The sequence below is a fragment of the Sceloporus undulatus genome, chromosome 2, assembly GCF_019175285.1.
Source record: "Sceloporus undulatus isolate JIND9_A2432 ecotype Alabama chromosome 2, SceUnd_v1.1, whole genome shotgun sequence".
NCBI lineage: Eukaryota > Metazoa > Chordata > Lepidosauria > Squamata > Phrynosomatidae > Sceloporus > Sceloporus undulatus.
The window spans coordinates 258,893,451-258,911,739 of NC_056523.1; the positions used below are offsets into that span (position 1 = coordinate 258,893,451).

Sequence of the window (18,289 nt, forward strand, 5' to 3'; positions counted from 1 at the left end):
CCTCGGCCTTATCTTTCCCTCTGTTTGTTAGCTAAAAGTTTTTTTTTAGAAGAATCAGTACTGGGAGGATGGCTAAGGAGGGTGGGAGACATTCAGTACTGGACTGAAGCACTTTGTTGACAGTAGACGATACAGTAAAGCTTGGCCTGGGAAAGAATGAGATTTAGTCGATCCTACTATAGCTATATGTGCTTGCCTACAGCAGGCAAGGGATTCTGGAGCACTTGCCTCCAGAATCCCTTATTGAACATGCATGGCCAGCAAAACATAGAGAAAAGGGGAAAGGAGATGAACCTTTGTCACCAGCTCCTCCCAGTATGTTAAAGCAACATAGATTTATGAGTTTGACCATCGAAATAGAAACCAGAAGGGGGAGTCTGGTGAAATTGCAGATTCAGGGATTCCACAGGAAGCAGCCATAGCAATTAAAGTGGAATAATGGCAGTATAACAGCGTAGTGTGATACTGTCCACTGTTGATGCTGGGAGGCAGAGTCAAGCTCATTTCCTAATTCCACAAAATGCTATAACAGTGTAGGGCAATACTGTATGTAGTGTGTGGGCTTGCATTGTACTGCTTCAGTACTCCCTGACTCCACATCTGCCTCCATTTTTGCAGCCATTATGGTGGAAGGCCCACATCAAACTTGAATATTAGCCAAAGGTTCTCACTTGCAAACAACTTCACTGGCCACCACTTTATTTGCCATTGTCATTGATTACAGATGTGCTGTGTGATAGAGCTGAAAGCAGGGAGTATTTTTAATGTGAGGGAGGCTCAACATTGCCAGGCAGTTTGTGATTAATCTTTTCAGCTTGCAGGTACTTGCAGGGGGAAGGCGAAATACTTTTCTCATCCAGTATCATTCAAACTTCCTTAAAGCAGAAGACTCTTACAAGCACAATGTATACTTAGAAATGCCCTCCATGTATCCAGTGTACCTTATTGCTAAGTAAGGGTGCATAAGCTAGATTGCAGGCCGCCTTTATTATTCACCAGAGGGTTCAAAAACAGTCACTCTCTCAATACAGGTATATCTCAGTTAACAAAGTAGATGTGTTCCTGGCCATCACTTTTTTAACAGCGTCTTTGGTAACAGAAGCAGCAATGATAGGGCAGGAATAGGGATAGGTTCCTGCACCACAGAAAGGAAGAGCAGTTCAACATTTTTCAGCATATTTTTCATTTGAAAATAACATACACATGTGAAATTAAACTCTCAAGCATTACATAGGCCTTATGCATAAGTAAACAAAAACATTTTTTAATCTTATTGAGACCGCTTGAACACTTCTTCCAAAATGCATCCAGGAATGACTTTTGCTTTCACCAGCTCCGCTATATTTTTATTATTTCTGATTTGCTGGCAAAACATACAGGTATATGCTTTTTAAAAATATGAGTGGGGTACCTTGAGGTAGGCTGGTCTTCCATTTTCTTTGTGTTTACACATGCTCAGTGAGAGATTCTGGAGGCTGAAGCTTTTTACTTTACCTCTTGTAGGCAGGTACACAGTTGAACACAGCTACAGTAAGACTGGCTAGAGCAAAAGCTTTATTGCAGAGACAGTGCTGTAACCTGCCACCATTTGTCCAGTCCTTCTTCATCTGCCCCTTGCTCCTGCTGCTGCTAAAAAAAAACCTTCCCACTAAACAAGGGACCAGGAGGAAAAGGAAGGCTGGACAAGTATAACAATGCTTTGTAGAAAGGAGATTCTTTTAGAGGCTTTAGTGCTTGATCATACAGTACATTCTGATTAAGGAGGAGATTGTTGAGGAGGTTCATCTACATAGTTGTTGAGGAGGGTCATCTATACATAGCTTGGGTTGTTATATCGTTTTAAGGGTTTTAAACAATTTTATCTTTTAACTTATTTTTATTCTTTAATAAGCAATCTATTTTAGTATTGTAATAATTTAATTCTGTTTTAATGTATCACTTTTCTATGTTTTTAATTGTATTGTTCTTTTAAAGTTGTGAGCTGCTCTGGGTCCCAGTTCTGGAAAAAGAGTGGGATATAAATCATCATACATATACATACATAGGAGATTTGATGCAATGTTGCCAGGTCATTTCAGGATGGCTCATCCCCTCAGTCTAGACTCATGGAATTCAGGCCCCCCCTGCTCCACCTGTTGTGGGGTCAATGGCTAAAAGTTATACATCATTTAGCCAATCCTATAATACTTCTGTATGGGTAAATCAGTTGCACTTAAGGTTCATGGGAGCCAGCATGGCGTAGTGATTTGAGTGTTGGACAACAGCTCTGGAGACCAGAGTTCGAATCCCAGCTTGGCCATGTAAACCACTTAGTTACCCTGGACAATTCACACTCTCTGAGCCTCAGAGGATGGCCATGGCAAAACCCCTCTGAAGAAACTAGCCAAGAAAACCCCATGATAGGGTCACATTAGAGTCACCATAAGTCAGAAATGACTTGAAAGCATACAGCAACAAAGACTTATGTAGGGTTGTGCTGTAAGACATTTTTTCTCTTGCAGGATGGTGGTGTAGGCAATAGAAGAATCTACTGGATATTCTTTGGATTGATCACTTACGAATATATGTAAGAATTTGAGAAAGTTTTCTTTTGGGCTGCAGGATTAAGCAAGTCGCTAGGTGGCAGGAGTGTAATATAAATTAAACCATGTTGCAACCCTCAAAGTCTTGTTTTAATCTTTTCCCAGTTTCCATTAGATGGCAGCAATGCAAACCACTTCAGATCTGCCAATAATGGCCTTAAAGTCAAAAAGGATTTTATCCCTACTGTCAAACACATAGAAAGAAGCTCTGTTAAGAAACGTTCATTATTGGCTTCTTTCCTGGAAACTACAGAACTTTTGCTTTTGGGTCTCCACCCACCAACCTCAGTAATGTATACAAATACATTTCTTTTTTTATGTTGCCTGCAGTCCATTTTAAAGTAAATGTACTAAAGCTGAAGGAGAAAATCAGTTAAGCAGTTATTTTTAGTAGTATTAATACTCTATAGTGTGAAATATATACTGCTTAAAATTCCATGAGATATTTTATAGATGAAAAAAGAAAAGCTTTCAAGGATTGTGACCTGATTTCTACACTGCTGCATAATATAGTGGCACCATTAGTTGCTTAGCTCTAAAAGTATTATTTAATTGTAAATTGTTCTTACTGTCTTTCAGTTTGGATCTGCTCCAATTTCTGCAGTGGAATTCCAATTTCTGTTCCACATTTGTTCCTCTGCTTTATTTAATATGTCAGGATAGAGTGGCAAACAAAACACTACACTTTGCTGGTAAATACCTCAAGAAGTCTTGATGACACAACCAGAGATAATGTATTTGAAGTATAGGGATTTGGAAACCGTGACTCTATCAACATTCTCCTTAAAGAATGATCCCTTGTGTAATTACAATCAAATTCCCTAAGACTATTGGGTGTTTCCCACAACAAGAAATGTACCAGAGGTCAGTCCCACAAGGAATATCCAGAGTCAAAGTGTTGTTGTGTCTGTATGCATGCTGAACACACATAACAAAACTCAGTGGAAGCCAAATGAGTTGCAATTTTCATTGCTAAGGCATGGAGCAAATATTGTGTCCACCCATAAGCAATGCCCATCTTCTCTCAAGTGCTCACCCCAACTTTATTAAACAGCATTCTCTGAAGATGCCAGCCACAGATGCTGGTGAAAATTCAGGAATAAACTCCTCTAGAACATGGCCACATAGCCTGAAAAAACCCACAAAAACTAGTTTCCTCTTGCATCTTTTACTCGTCTAATCTTTCTGATGGAGACAGGGAAAAAATGTGGTTTTATAAGACTTTGCCTATATTTTTGTCAGAGAAACATACATACGTGTGCACATGTGTGCATACAGACACACACAATGCCTTGAATCCTATGCTGAGACAAAGATGAGATATTAAATAAAATGACATGACAAAAATACCTATTTGGCTTTAGAAATTCCCCTGTGGTATTGATCTCTGACCCATTTCAATAACACCTAGTTCACCTTATTGGAGTGATTGCAGTTGTGCATATCACAGCATCCAAGTGTGTGGCCTTCCCATCTGAGCTGGCCTGGAGCTCTTCACAGATTGTAGAGTTTGAATTTTCTTGGATTACATGAGTGGTGTTGTAGTTGTGACCATACAAATCAGATTAATGTGCTCTAAAGTAGAGGATCTAAATCACAGGCAATAATCTATCAATTGCTGTTAGCCAAGATAGCAAGGGAAAACCTCCATAAGGGCGTAATATGGCACTGAATACCTGTTGCTGGGGAACAAACTATGGGTTGACTATTGTTCTCATATTCTTATTGTGGACTTGGCCACCATGGCAAATAGGATAGTGAGCTAGATGGTTCTGGTTCAGCACAGCTCATCTGTTGTTCTTAATATAAGAATTCTCAGTTTTCTGGTTTATTTATTTTTAGAATTTCTTCAGGAGAATAGTTTTCAAATTTAGGTTCTCAACTGTTGAGTTTCAGCTTTCAGAATCCCTGAGCATTGTCTATGTGGGCTGGGGCTTCAGGGAACTGAAGTCCAACTTCTGATTAAACAAACAATTGCAGAGACACATGATGCCTTGTTGTTATTACTGCAGTACAGATTCTGCTGCAGGCTATCATTGAGGAGAATAAATTGTTGAATAACATGCATTATAAAGTTTCTGAGTAGCTTGCCATCTTCCATTGAGGTGTAATTTCAAGGTCATTATTGTCCTGGAATGTCTTGCTACTGATTTCAATTATGGGGTATAGAACTGAAATAAGTATACTTGAACAATTGAGTGTGTGGTGTGTGTGATGTTCTTAGACAGCTGAAGAGCAAACAATAGAGCTGGGCAAGTTTCCACTGAAATCAAGAGGACTAAATCAAGACTGACATATCCTGTTGGTCTGAGTGGGAGCTGAGTTCAACTAACAAAGGACCTGAACAGACAAGCCAAAATAATGATGCTTCGGGTCACTTTGGAGGTATGCTGTTTAAATGACACATACATCTTAAGAGTCCAGAAGCTGCACCAAAACTGCACTCCAGTCCTTAGGACTGGAGCATGGCTTTGGCACAGCTTCAGGCCTCTTAGGACACATGCATCATTTAAATAGCATACCTCCCAAATGACCCGAAGCAACTTTATTTTGGTCTGTCTGTTCAGGCCCTTTGTTAGTTGAACTCAGCTCCCACTCAGACCAACAGGATATGTCAGTCTTGTTAATAGGCTAGAATCCTGGTGTTTTGCTCGTGTGCAAGTTCCCTTAAAGAGACAATGGGAATTTTTGTCCAATATAAGATGTTTGTATTCAGTTCAAAGTTGCAGAAGCAGAGGTAAACATGTGCTGCCATTGATCATGAAGATGTACTTAGCGATGTAGGTGCACATTTGGTTACATGTATGCAAATTCAGTTGCAAAACATTACCATTCTGCACAAGATTTGATGCCTAACTCTACATGGGGAGCTTTATGTTACCCAACTTTGATGCAGGAACTTGGCCATTTTATTTCAACCTTACTGTACCATATCCCCAAACATTTATTGGCTGAATTTGGCTGTATCAGGTAAACAGAATGCAAACAGTTGCTGTAACTATTGTGATGCAAACCAGCAATACCAGAAAAAGCATGATTAGACAACACCTGGAGCGTTTTCTTTCTCGCTCTTTCTTTTTCAGCAAGGTATCATATCCTGGAGTGTAAATGTCTTCCATCCAGTAGTGGATATCATTTGGATTTTCCTATAAGAAAATTAATGTAGTTTACTGATGTTTACTGACAAATGAATTACAACCACCTTGGACTCATCTCAGATGCATAGATGTGCCCAATAACACAAACCAGGCCCTCCACTGCCTTCTACCTCTGCTTATTAGCATGAGTAAAGCAGACTTGTTTTGTACTGAAAGAGACCCAGAGACCATGGCTGCTGTATTAAGGCCAGAGTCATCCTTTATCAGAAATGACAAAAAACTGATAATTCCCAATATCCCCAGACCCAGAACCATTTCACCCCCTTATGTTCTCCTTTCTTCTGAACCTCTTGCTTATATTTGAGTTTGTACAAGTACTCAACTGAACCAACAATACAATAACAATACAACAATAAAGTCCCGAATTCATATGTTTAGCTGATAGTCCAGTGGGACTTCCTTCCCCTTTTCTCTGTATTCTTCAAAACTTGCTTCAGTGAATTTCCCATTACAGTAGAGCAGCTTTTAAGGCTACACTAAGAGCCCAAGGAAATGAGGAACCATTACTCTTCCCTCCCAGTTCAATTGACAGAAGCAAATCCACCAGCAAAATAACCCCATTGGATCCTGGCCATTCTTTCTGGTGGAAAATATTCTTCTCTAATGGTAAATTTAGGCTGTACCTTTAGATAGTGAGCCAGGGTAGAGTTTAGGGAATGCCTGTCATAGTCTTGAACAGTCCAAGATGGATTATTTTTCCTTTCCTGCAAGGTATCATCAGTAAAGACATCATTGTACAGAGGATTACTCTTGATGGTTGTTTTCAAGGTGACAGGTGTAATGTGTTTTCCAAGGGCTCTGTCAATCATTGCTGGATGGAGCTCACTGAGATGCACAACGGGCTGTTCATGTACATTTTTCTTTTCTTTCTGTGGGTTATATGATATAAAGAAAGCTGTCATCTACATTCATCTCAAAAAAGATTCCCTCTCCCACAGCCTTGAAACCCTTCACATTAATAATAAGCCAATTCTTGGAGCATTGAAAAATGCCTCCTGGGGGAAGCAGCATCATTGCTTCATGTAATATGGTCACATTATTGTAAAAAATATGACTGGTTCTTTAACAAGCTTGTCACAGGAAAGCCTTGACTGTGATTCAATGACTGTTCATAGCATTCTGATTAGAATTTGGCTGAAGACAAAGTAACTTGATGCCAAAACAAATGTTTTAAAGCAATAATTTACCTGTATTGGAAAGCCCCAAATCTCTAAACAGGCAATAATATTTCCTTGTTCATCACCACATTAACTATATAGAATGGGTCACTATTACTTCCATTTTTCACTCATCAAAATAGAAGCTAAATATAGCTGTCTCAGCAGTATTCCGTGTCACATTGACTGAGGACCCTTTCATACTATACAATTATAGCACTATGATTCCACTTTAACTGCTGTGGCTGCATCCTATGGAATTCTGGGGTTTGCAGTTTGATGTGAAGCAATGGTTGCTCATGGAATTCAGATTAGAATTAAAGTTCTGTGACTAACAATTCTAAATACCACCTGCTAAAATGCAAACCCCAGGATTCCATAGGAGGTATCCACAGCAATTAAAGTGGAATCATACTGCTATAATAGTGCAGTGTGAAGGGGCCCTGGGTCAGGTTCCCATTTCTTAATTTCCAGATTCAGTTAACACAGTATGCTGCATTTCACAACAGACAGTATGTATCCTAGCAATAGCAGCTTCATTTATATACCGCTTCGTACCACCTAAGCAGTCTCTAAGCAGTTTACAACTGTAATCTAATTGCCCCCAACAAACTGAGTACTCATTTTAACGAGCTCAGAAGAATGCAAGCCCAAGTTGAGCCTGAGCCCTTGGCTGGTATTGAACTCGCAACCTTGTGGTTTGTGAGTGAGTGACTGCAATACAGGCATTTAACCACTGTGCCACAAGGGCTCCTCTGTGAAGAAGCCCTAAGTAAAGAGTAACAAATATAGGCTAAGAGAAGACAAGGTGGGTCTTTTGCAAAGCAGAAAAGAATGAAGCAAGATAAACCTGCCAAAAACAGTACTGGGAGAATGAGTGATAAAGCTGTACCTAATGATGGATTCATTTCCCAAACTGTTGTCTGCACCTTGTCTCTCATACAGTGGAGGCTGTTGGCTCTGATTAAATGAGTGAATCCACACTGGGATTTAGTCAAAATGTTAATGGAGCTGTTCAGTGTGCTGAGATGATTTGTAAGATGGGGTCTTGGATACCTCCTTTAAATTTTTGACTAAAGCCACGAGCAGATTCCTCTTCTTCCCCAACACCAGAGTCACTGGCATCCATTGATCCCAACTTGAAGAATTACGGAGCACAGAAAGCATGGAGAGAGAAATGTCAATTGATGTCACTAACGTCAAAGAAACCTAGGTCATTGCTGACACCAGTAGAGCCTGCTGTTACTGCTGTCCATATCCAACCCACTCCCCCACCTACCCCGATACAGCTGGGTTCCTTAGAGAGACAGGATTTGCTTTCTGGGACAAACCTGCATGGCCCAGGCACTGAACTTACTCTTGGTGCTGGGCTCATTGTCTGATTGCCATCCCAGTGACTAGATTCCAGGGATAACAGAAGAATCAGCACCTGGGAAAGTCCATTCTAAGACAGGGTTTCTAAACCAGGGATTCTGCAAGAGATCCCTAGGCATTCCATGAGAAAATGTAACTGTAAAAAAAAAGATAAATGTTTTTGAATAGCAGATATGATATTTTTTATGCCGGGGTTTCCAAAGACCTGAAAAAGTATTTCAAGATTTCCTCCAGGGTGAAAAGGTCAAGAAAAAATTGTTCTATGTACTAGAATCCTCAGAACCTCCAAGTCAGCACAGCCCTTCTAGCTAGGGGATTCTGGGGGTTGTTGTCCCAAAAAGTAAGTATTTCATGTTCTGCAAATAATCTAGAATTGTTGTTGATGATGATATTATGGTAACCATTTGTCACACCTACTCAGAGATTAATTCATACTTTCTGGAAGGGGGGACAGGAGGTGTTTGACTTAATTATTTTTTATCATGCAAACAATGTATCAGTGGGTGGTGGCAAGAATGAATGAAGGAAGGAAGGAAGGAAGGAAGGAAGGAAGGAAGGAAGGAAAGAATATCTCCTCTTGCCAACTATTCTTGTGCACTGCAAATGAAGAAAGATTTAGTTTTTCATTAGGATGGTTTTGGTCTTAGTCGTGCTTTATGGTACATCCATTAAACTCAATAAGATGTCTGTTATTATCAATGCGTCATTGATTTCAATGGGACCATTCTGAGTGTGGCAAGAGAACTGTATCATTTGATCCATGTCTAGTCTAAGCATCTAAAGCAGAAAACATATATTTCGCATATTGCATGTAAACATGTATTCTGTTAATTGCCTTCAAGTCGATCTCAACCCATGGTGACCCTGTGGATGAGGCATCTCCAAGACTCCCTGTCCTCCACTGTTCTGCTGAGTTCCTGCAAAATCATACCCGTGACCTCCCTAATAGAGTCCATCCATCTAGCATGCAGCCTTCCTCTCTTTCTACTTCTCTCCACATTTCTTAGCATTGTTTTGTGTCTGAAGTATGTCAGCCTCAGTTTTATCATCTTGGATTCCAAACAGATTTCTGGCTTGATCTGCCCAAGGACTAGTGTCAGTTTCATAACCAGATCAACCTCATGGCCACAAACAGTTTTTTGTAGTCATGTTACATATGACAATAGACCCTTCATTCTCTTCTCCCTCCTTTTGCCTGTAGTAGGAAATGAAATCTCAGAGAGAAAATATTTACAAAGATTTTTCAATGCTTAGTTCATGGTTCAAAAGCAGTGTGGGCACACACAGTGAGGTCAGAGAGAGAGGATGCATTTGCTAATGAACAGCACTTCTCGGGGCAAGTCAGATGAAGGAGTAAGTGAGCCATAAATAAGACAAGGCAAATGCACAGACTCCAAAGGCATATAGGCACGCATCTATCTATAATTACCCTCAATGAGTGCTGGAGGGGGAATCGATTTGCAGTGCCCGCCAGCTCCAATTTTAGCTCCTGTCAGTTTCCATATGTCATTCCTGTGACATGACATATCCGTTGGTTATACTGTCTTGCATGTCATATTTGTGGCTAGAATTAGGCCCCTTTTGCTCAACCCCCCCTCCCCTTTTTTTCTATTACAACTACACCAGCATTTTGAATGGTCTCTTCATGGTGTCTTCATTCCATTTTACTATGAAATTAAAATTCTTCAGTGATGCTAATGATGTTTCAAGCTTGATGGTTGGCTGGGGAAAAGAAAAAACTACTTTACCAGCAATGTTCGTTTTGAATGTGTGTAGAGATGGTAAAAAGGGAGGAGGGGGATTGGATCATGTCTAAGGGGCTACAGATACAGCCCCGAAGGGGTGGCCTGGAGCCGCCCCTGTTACAACCAGATTGTGGCCAGGGCAATCCCATGCTGTGGCCCCAATCTGGCCTTTGCAGGGTGCAAAAAGGAGCTGCAAAAGCGGCTTCTTTTTGTGCCCTGCAAAGGGTGTGATAGCCACGTTGCTGCTGCTTGGTGGCGATCCTTCGGCCCTGCATTGTCTGTACGCAGTGCTGGAGGAGTGCCTTGGTGCTGTGGGCCATGCAGTGCGGTGCACGGTATCATGCTGCCCTGGGAATGGAGCCAGGACATGCATCATGGAGGCGCCACAACCCAAGCCAGCTGAAAATCCCAGTCTGCACAGCCCCTAATTTAGCAATGTCTTGGTCCCATTGGAATCAATGGGATTTATATTATGCCACGAATATTTTTCCATTAATGTCGGTGGGTCTAAAGCATGATTAACTTGGGGACTCTCCAGACTGCCCCAAAAGGGTGGGCTGGAGGTGCCCAGTTTTCCTCCAGAGGAATGCCACAGCAGTCAAACTGTGCAGCATCCCTCCGGACCAAAGAGAACCCGGAAAAAAAGGGTTCTTATTGGCGTGTGCGGACAACATCATCAGTGCGCCATTGGTGCACTGTGACACGTTCATGACGCAAGCACGGCACGTGGAGGTGCAGATGTGGTGGTCCGCGGAGGTGCGGATGTGGTGCCCTGCTTGCGTCATGGACATGTGGCCCGTATGGTGGGATGTTGGCATGATGGTGGCGGCGGCACGTTGTAGGGTTCTGGAGCATGCAGTTGCTGCGCGCTCCAGAACCCTAGAATCAGCATGGCCATGCTGCTTCTCGGCTGTCTGTCTCGGGCCTTAGTTTGGATTCAACCTGGTGTGATTTGAATGTGATCAGTGTATACAGTGTAAGGTAGTGGTGGCAGTGGTGGAGGAAGATGCAAAGCTTATTGAAATTTATTCTGTGTGATGACATGAAAGTATTTTTAGGTAACCTATGTTCTTCCAATAAGGAGTAACCTTAGCTTAGTGAGAGAGAACATGCCTTGTATCCAGATGGTCACAGGTTCAATCCCTACCATCTTTATTTAGCAGGGGATGGAATTAAAAATATCAGTAGTGGGTGCAAGGAAAGAACTGTCTTTCACCAGGATTGTAGAGAACTTACTGTTGTGAGTCACAGTAGAGAATTTTGCCCTAACTGGACAAATAGTCTGGATTGGTATAAAGAAATATCAGGCTTGTGATCTTCCTGAGACAACTTGCCTGGCTGTATTTAGAAATGGAATGCTGGACTAGATGGATCAACAAGGCTATTCTTCTCTTAATGAATTTAAAGCTAGGGCCAGTCCAATCACTTTGTGGGTTTATTTGCCCAAAATGTTCATTGTAATCATCACTTAACATGGTTAAGTTGTAGTATCCCATATGTTTAAATCCCTATTTATCTCAATACCACAAAACAACATTTTTGAAGCATATCCATGGACCAGTGCAGCTGTGCACCCAATCTAATATAGCCAAAATTAAAGTGAGTTCACAAGGAATATAATCATCCTCACCTGCAATGGTTATGGGAATTGAACTATAATCTCTACAAGGTTTGGGGACCTACCTACAAAACAAGTTTATGCATACTCTGTGCCACTTTTTCCTTTTTTTTTAAAAAAAAAAAATCAAGTTGGTAGACTGGAAACATAAATGGAAAACTGGTGAAAGGATTTATATTACATTTAGTCTGCACTGGGACTATTAGATAGACAAAGCAAGTAAGTAACTATTTATGGAAGCCAGATGTTAAAACAGGGTGTTCAAGCAAGGAAGGGAGAGAGGAAGTTTGTTTCTATCACAAAATTCTCCACCTGGACTTCTGGCTATTTACCATTAAAGGGAAAGCCTGCAGGCAATTATTTGTTTGAATATGAGGATCAGATATCCTATCTGCCAGTGCAATGTCTGGATCTGCTTTGTGCAGTGCATCTGTATGTTCATCCAGACTGCTCTCACAAACCAAGCCTACACATTCTCCTGGAATGAAGTGCCTATATGTAATTGAACTGTTCAGTATTTAGGAATACAACCTTATTTGTTTGTACAGCCAGCCTCCCATATCCATGGATTCTTTATCCACTGATTCAACCACCCACAATTTGATATAAATGCCAAAAAGCAAACCTTGATTTTGCCATTTTATATAACGGACACTATTTTACTGTGCTATTGTATGTAATGGCATTGGAGCATCCACAGATTTTGATATCCTACAGCGATCTACTGTCTTTTCTAGTGAGTCATGTCTTTTCATGATGTGTCTGAAGTACGACAGTCTCAGTTTAGTCATCTTACTTCTAGGGAGAATTCAGGCTTGATTTGCTCTAACTCATTTATTTGTATTTTTGCAGTCTGGGGTATTCATGTTTGAAGATGTAAGTCCCCAAGCGGATTCTGGCAGTTATTGTTATGCTGCTAAACTTGCTTTGCCATCTCTCTCATGTCCTTGACACTGTTCATTTGTCTGTGTATTGATTCAGTAAACTAAAATAATCTTTTAATATTGTACTCATAACAGGAATGATTCACATCTGTGTTTGGTTATTGGTTGTTGCAGTTTTTAGGGATTAGAGGAAATTGGGAAGGACTAGGCTTTCAGTGAAAAAAAAATTACCAGATTTTATCCCTGACATCTCCAGGCAGAGTTGAAAATGGCTCCTGTCTGAAGTCCCAGAGACTGAATTCTTGTCACTTTAAGCAATGCTGAACCTGGAGGCCAAATGCTTTAAACTTGATCTATGCCTGCTTGATCTATGCCTAAACAAACCACAGACTCCAGGATTTATATGCTAGAACTCAGGCTATTAAAGTGGAATAGCAACATGATAACTGTGTACTGTGAACAGGCTCTGGGTTGTTCTGCCCATGTGTATCAAAATGATAAGGCAGATTTGACAACTGTACCTGGGAGTGGGGAGCTGTGTGTTAAGAGGAAGGCTCTTCCTCCATGAATTAATGAGAAAGAAGGAAAGAGGGAACAGTAATATTGGCAGTTGGGACTGGTCAGTGGGGAGAGGCATTCAGCCTGCGAGAGAAGGTAGTAGATGCTGCCTTAAGTCTATCCTTGCTATATATTCATCCAAGTGATGTACTACTCTGTAAGTGACCACAGTGTTAGTATAGTATGGGTACAGGTTGTAACAAGTTTCTTTTCTTCCTGAATATATACCATATTGATCCTTGTTTTTACAACTTGAAAACCTACCTTTGTATCTAAGTGTAAACAAGCCTCATTCTGAATGTTCAGATAATCCTGTGATGTAATTTTAGGTATTGCTGTCTTGCAGACCTTTCCCATGGTGTTTGATATTATTTACCTTACTTGCTTTGTCTGGACATTAAGCATTAGGGGCAGTACCAGTTCCACTAATTGAACAGACCTTGAGTGCATTGGGCATGCCGCATCAGCAGACTAGCTATCTCTGGATTGGAGCATCCATGGCTTCCTATGATGATTATTTAATAGTGTGTGCTTGCAGTTGTGCTGATATGGACCCACACATGTTGCTGCCCAATAATAATATGGGGCTGGAGCATCTGTGTTTTTCCCAATCTGCTGAGATTCAGTTTCACCACCCATGTATGGGGAAAAACAGGTGGCAACAAAGATACATCCAAGTCAGCATGTCCACCAAGCACACACCACCACTGAATAATATGGGGTGTAGTAAGCCACAGACTCCCCAATTTATAGATAGATAGCCTGCCAATATGGCCATTGTATGCGTTGTCATGGGGAAGTGGTACACGGCTTGAGTCCAAGTTATTTGAAGGACTGTATCTCTCTTTATGAGCCCCTTAGAGCTCTAATATCATCTGGAGAGGCCTTTGATGTGGTTTGATAATGTAGAAGGAGGATATTAAGGAAAGTTTAAAAGGTCCATCGTATTATTGAGGTTCTAATGTTAATCAGATCCTGGCACTGTTGAGTCTTCATGAAGAATGTCTTTCCAGAATGTTTGATGTTGTGGTGGAGGTTAAATCTGATGCCAGGTATTGTTGATGCCATCAACTGCATTATTTCTACAGTGTAGATGCACCCTTAATGCAGTTTGAAACCACTTTAACTGTCATGACTCCATCCTAGGGAATCTTGGGATTTGTAATTCATTGTGGCACTAGAGCTCTGACAGAGAAGGCTCAATGTTTTATAAAACTACAAATCCCATAATTCCATAGCATTGTGCCATGGCAATTAAAGTGGTGTCAAACTGCATTATTTCTGCAGAGCAGACTAGATCTGTGTTCTCCAGATGACCTTCAATATTCTCTTAATATCCCTCCTGCTAAATCAACCAATGAACCAACAGCTAGACAGAGACCAAAAAGGATAAAGAGATCTAGGTTGCATAAAAAAGACTTATTGAAAAGGAGCTTCTTTGTCACAGGTTTTGGTAACTGAAATATGGCTGTAGTGACAAATCCATTTCTGCTGTGGGATAATTACAGATTAAACTACCTCAGGGCTTATATAGTAAACTAGAAGGAGAAAAGGCAAGGGGGGATGGTATTTTTAAAAGGCCTCTGTTCCATTAAAGAACCTGAACATTAAACTTTTTCCCTGTTAAACTAATATCACTGTCAGGCTATCTGACCTCAAGTGTGGTGTAGACCTGAGAAAAATGGTTGCAAATTTAACTTGTGTTATAAAGTCTGTGGACCATCTGCAATGTTAAGAGGAGAACTGCTTACTTCTTAGAAGTTTCATGAATATGAACTAGGTTAATCAAAATTACCCTGGGCCAACTAGTGGCAATATGCTGTTGAACAAGAAGTTGTCAGGATTATATCATTTGCAGCAGGACTCAGTGTCCATCTTAACTGCTGCTCACATATCTATATAACTGAATCAGGATCAAAATGTCTAAGAGTGTGTTTTAGCAAAGAGATCAAAGAAAAGGCTCTCAAGTGGGACAAGCATTGTTTTCACATACATGCGAAAAGGATTTGGCATGTTTTAATTGATTTTTTTGTCTGATATTTGGTAGAATGAGATATAGATAAAGTGAGGAAGTCTACCCAAAAGTAGATAAGCATAATTAATCTAAAAACAACAGTTGGTCTGAGATGCAAGTTACTTCTCATCTTAGCCTCTGAATACTGGAAATAAATGCAAACACTGCTAGGTTGAGGAAAGACCTCTGTAAGCAAAGAAGGAAGGGCACATTAATATGAATGATTTCTCTGTCATGTTCCTGACAGGCTCACATGCACAGGAGTGAGATACCATGGCCTAAGAGGCAACTGTTTGTTAAAATAAAATGAATTCCAGGGCAGAGAATTTAGGTTAGTCTCAAGGGTTAATGACTTCAGGAACCTGGAGGTCACTCACATCTCTTTTGAAATGGAACACCCCTCTCCTACTCTGGCATTAACTAACCCTTCACCTCATTAGCCCTTGCCGTGCTTAAACAAAACATGCTATTCAGCTATGATTGGCTGTGTACAGTGCGCACATCCTGTCTGGTTCAGTTCTTGTAATCTATTCCATTTGAGATTTTAAAATGAAAGTAGGATAATTTTCAATACGAAATCCCATGCATATTTATTTTAATTTTACAGAAATTAATCAGACTTACTCCTTACCAAATATGACTAGCATCAAGGCATAACATTTTTGGTACTCTTTCAGAAATCCTTACATTCACTGAGGAATGTGTTTCTGTTTTATTTTACATTTTAATAGTACATTCTCCCAGAAGTCTCTTTGGACTTTAAAGCACAAGATAAATTTGTTGCTTTTTAATGGATCTCTAGCCATTTAAAACTGTGTGGCTGGGCTGGACAAAGTAGAAAACCTCTGAATTCATTTGGGGGGGGGGGGCAGACATACAGACAGACCCCCCCCCCCCCCCCCCCCAGGAATGAAACCTGCCAAGAAAACCCTGTGATAGCCATAAGTCAGAAACAATTTGAAGGCACACAACAACAACAACAACAACAACAAGCATACCCAGCTTATTGTAACCATCATGAATTGTGAGAGAAATCTTAATTTCTGAATGCTGGGAATAAAGGATCCTGGCACATGGGCTTGAAGTGTTTGTATATTTCAAAGGAGATGAATAAGTGTACAATTCAAGGAAATGATTCTTTAGTTATTTCTCTCCTCCTCAGTTCATTATTATAATCACCTCTTCATTAATTTGATAATGCCCATTAAACTATCTTTCCATCTCAGACAATAACCCCGTAAATAGCAATATTTATAATGACTGTTAATGATTATTTTGAAATGGTAGCACAGGATTAACAGTAGCAACCCAACAGTCTTCAGCTGCATATTTTCATGTCTTTCAGTTTGCTTCCTTTGGATTGATTGTAAGTTTGTTGGGCAGACATTCAAATTACAATGCCATACATAAAGGCTGGCAATCCTCTGACCCACCAAGTGTTGTCGGACTGTATATGCCATAACCCATAGCCACCATAGGCAATGATAAGGAATGCTGGGATGTGCTGTCTCACAACAGTTGGAGGGCTGCATGGCTCCCACCACTGCCATTTACTAATAGGTACCCAAAACATTTTATACATCATGCCAGCTACAAAAATACAGCTATTGAACATGTTAGTCAAAAGTGCACGTGTGATACTGATCAAATAACCCTCTTGGAAATTGCTAAAATATAAAGCTTCAGAACTTGGGGGAAAATTCTGTAATAACTATAACAGCAACATATTCTATGGAATTAGTGGTGAGCCAAACTGCTTACCTGTGAATAGACTCTATTATGCCATTGCTGTTCTCCAGGAAAATGTGTTTCTGGAAAATTTGCCAGCCAGGTTTGTAAAAAGATTGAGGTTTTTGCTAAGGACTTTACATCTAGCTGGAGGAATTTATCAGGGTGGTTATTATTTGGCAATGCAGAGAGATCCATGTTTCCCTCCTACATTCTCTGCTGTTCCTGAGAGCAGCTACTCTTTTCTTGTATAATTAATTAAGTGAACAACGATACTGATACTGCCTTTCTCTTACCTGAAACCATAGCTGATGCTGTTTGATGTCAGACAGGCTCATTTCCTATTGTCTGCATATACTGTAAAAAGGATCAGCTTAGCTGCTTCCTTTAAAGCATTAACTTCTGTTTTCAAAAGCAGGTTTGAAGTGCAGGAAAAGCTATGTGTGTGCCCATTAATTGTGACTGGGAATCCTGAGGCATTTGAAAGCACAACAACAGACCTCTATATTTGCATTTGGTGTTTCAAAGGAGGCAACTTTGAGGACAATCAAAAGCTGTACATTTCATTAGGAACTACAGAATGAGTTTTTTTGTAGCAGACAAATATTTTGTAGCAAAAATATTAATATGGTTTACCATAAATATATAGAATATATGTGTGTGTGTGTGTGTGTGTGTGTGTGTGTGTGTGTGTGTGTTATATTATATTGCTACAGAAAACTTCTCATTCTGGAGTCTCTAATCTGAAAATAAAGCTGGAAAAGGAAAGGAAAAAGAAAGAAACAAGGCGAATTGGAGTGTATGGAAAATATTGGAAATAGAAGGTAATATAGTAATCAAGTGAGAAGGTAAGGGGAGAAGAAAGGTAAAATAGCTAAAAAAAACAAATAACAACCCGACACCTAGGGTGGGAAGTCAGGGGAGGGTAAGGAAGAAAGAGGGAAGGAAGGGAGGAAAGAGAGAAGAAAAAGGGGGAAAAGGAAGGGGGAGCACCGAAGGCATTGATGTTTCTTCTCTCTCTCTCTCTCTCTCTCTTTCTTTTTTAGATATTTTAGTTTTTGTTATTATAGATATTTTAATTTATTTTACATAACGGTTTAAGTTCAAGGGACATATCTGGGGGTAAAAAGATTATTGAGGAAGAGGGAAAAGAATAGGGACAGAGAATGGGGAAAGAGAAGTAGTGGAATAAGAGGACAGAAAGAGGGAGAAAAAAGTCAGAGGTAGAGAAAAGCAGGATATAGAGAGAAGGATAAAGCAAGTGAAAGAGGGTAAAGATAAAATGAGAACGTAAGAGGAAGTAGAAGAGAGGACAGAAGAAGGGAAACAAAAGCAGGAGAAAAGATACTGGTGGGAGGGGAGTCATTCACACTAGTGTTTTTGTAGCGAGGAGATCCAAGGAGATTCGATGATGCTATTCCGAACCAAAGTTCACACTATGTTTGCCATGATCTCTTTGTGGCAATTTAAC

General features: G+C 40.3%; 1 protein-coding gene across 1 annotated transcript; it reads right to left on the reverse strand.

The window, feature by feature from the left end:
* Positions 1–5,548: 5,548 nt before the first annotated feature.
* MINAR2 (membrane integral NOTCH2 associated receptor 2) lies at positions 5,549–17,016 on the reverse strand. The gene is made up of 3 exons (XM_042447773.1): positions 16,852–17,016; positions 6,364–6,609; positions 5,549–5,728 (listed from the first exon to the last, which is right to left on the reverse strand). Exons 1-3 carry the CDS (start codon positions 17,014–17,016, stop codon positions 5,549–5,551), a joined length of 591 nt encoding a protein of 196 aa, XP_042303707.1.
* Between the last annotated feature and the right edge of the window lie 1,273 nt (positions 17,017–18,289).

What these genes read in the sequence shown, in the direction of transcription:
- MINAR2 (XM_042447773.1), bottom strand. Translation starts at nt 17,016, where the DNA reads ATGGATCTCTCTGCATTGCCAAATAATAACCACCCTGATAAATTCCTC. An exon ending in ATAATAGAGTCTATTCACAG is followed by an intron (nt 6,610 to 16,851) that starts GTAAGCAGTTTG and finishes TATAACCCACAG; the next exon opens with AAAGAAAAGAAAAATGTACA. An exon ending in CCCTGGCTCACTATCTAAAG is followed by an intron (nt 5,729 to 6,363) that starts GTACAGCCTAAA and finishes ATTTTCTTATAG; the next exon opens with GAAAATCCAAATGATATCCA.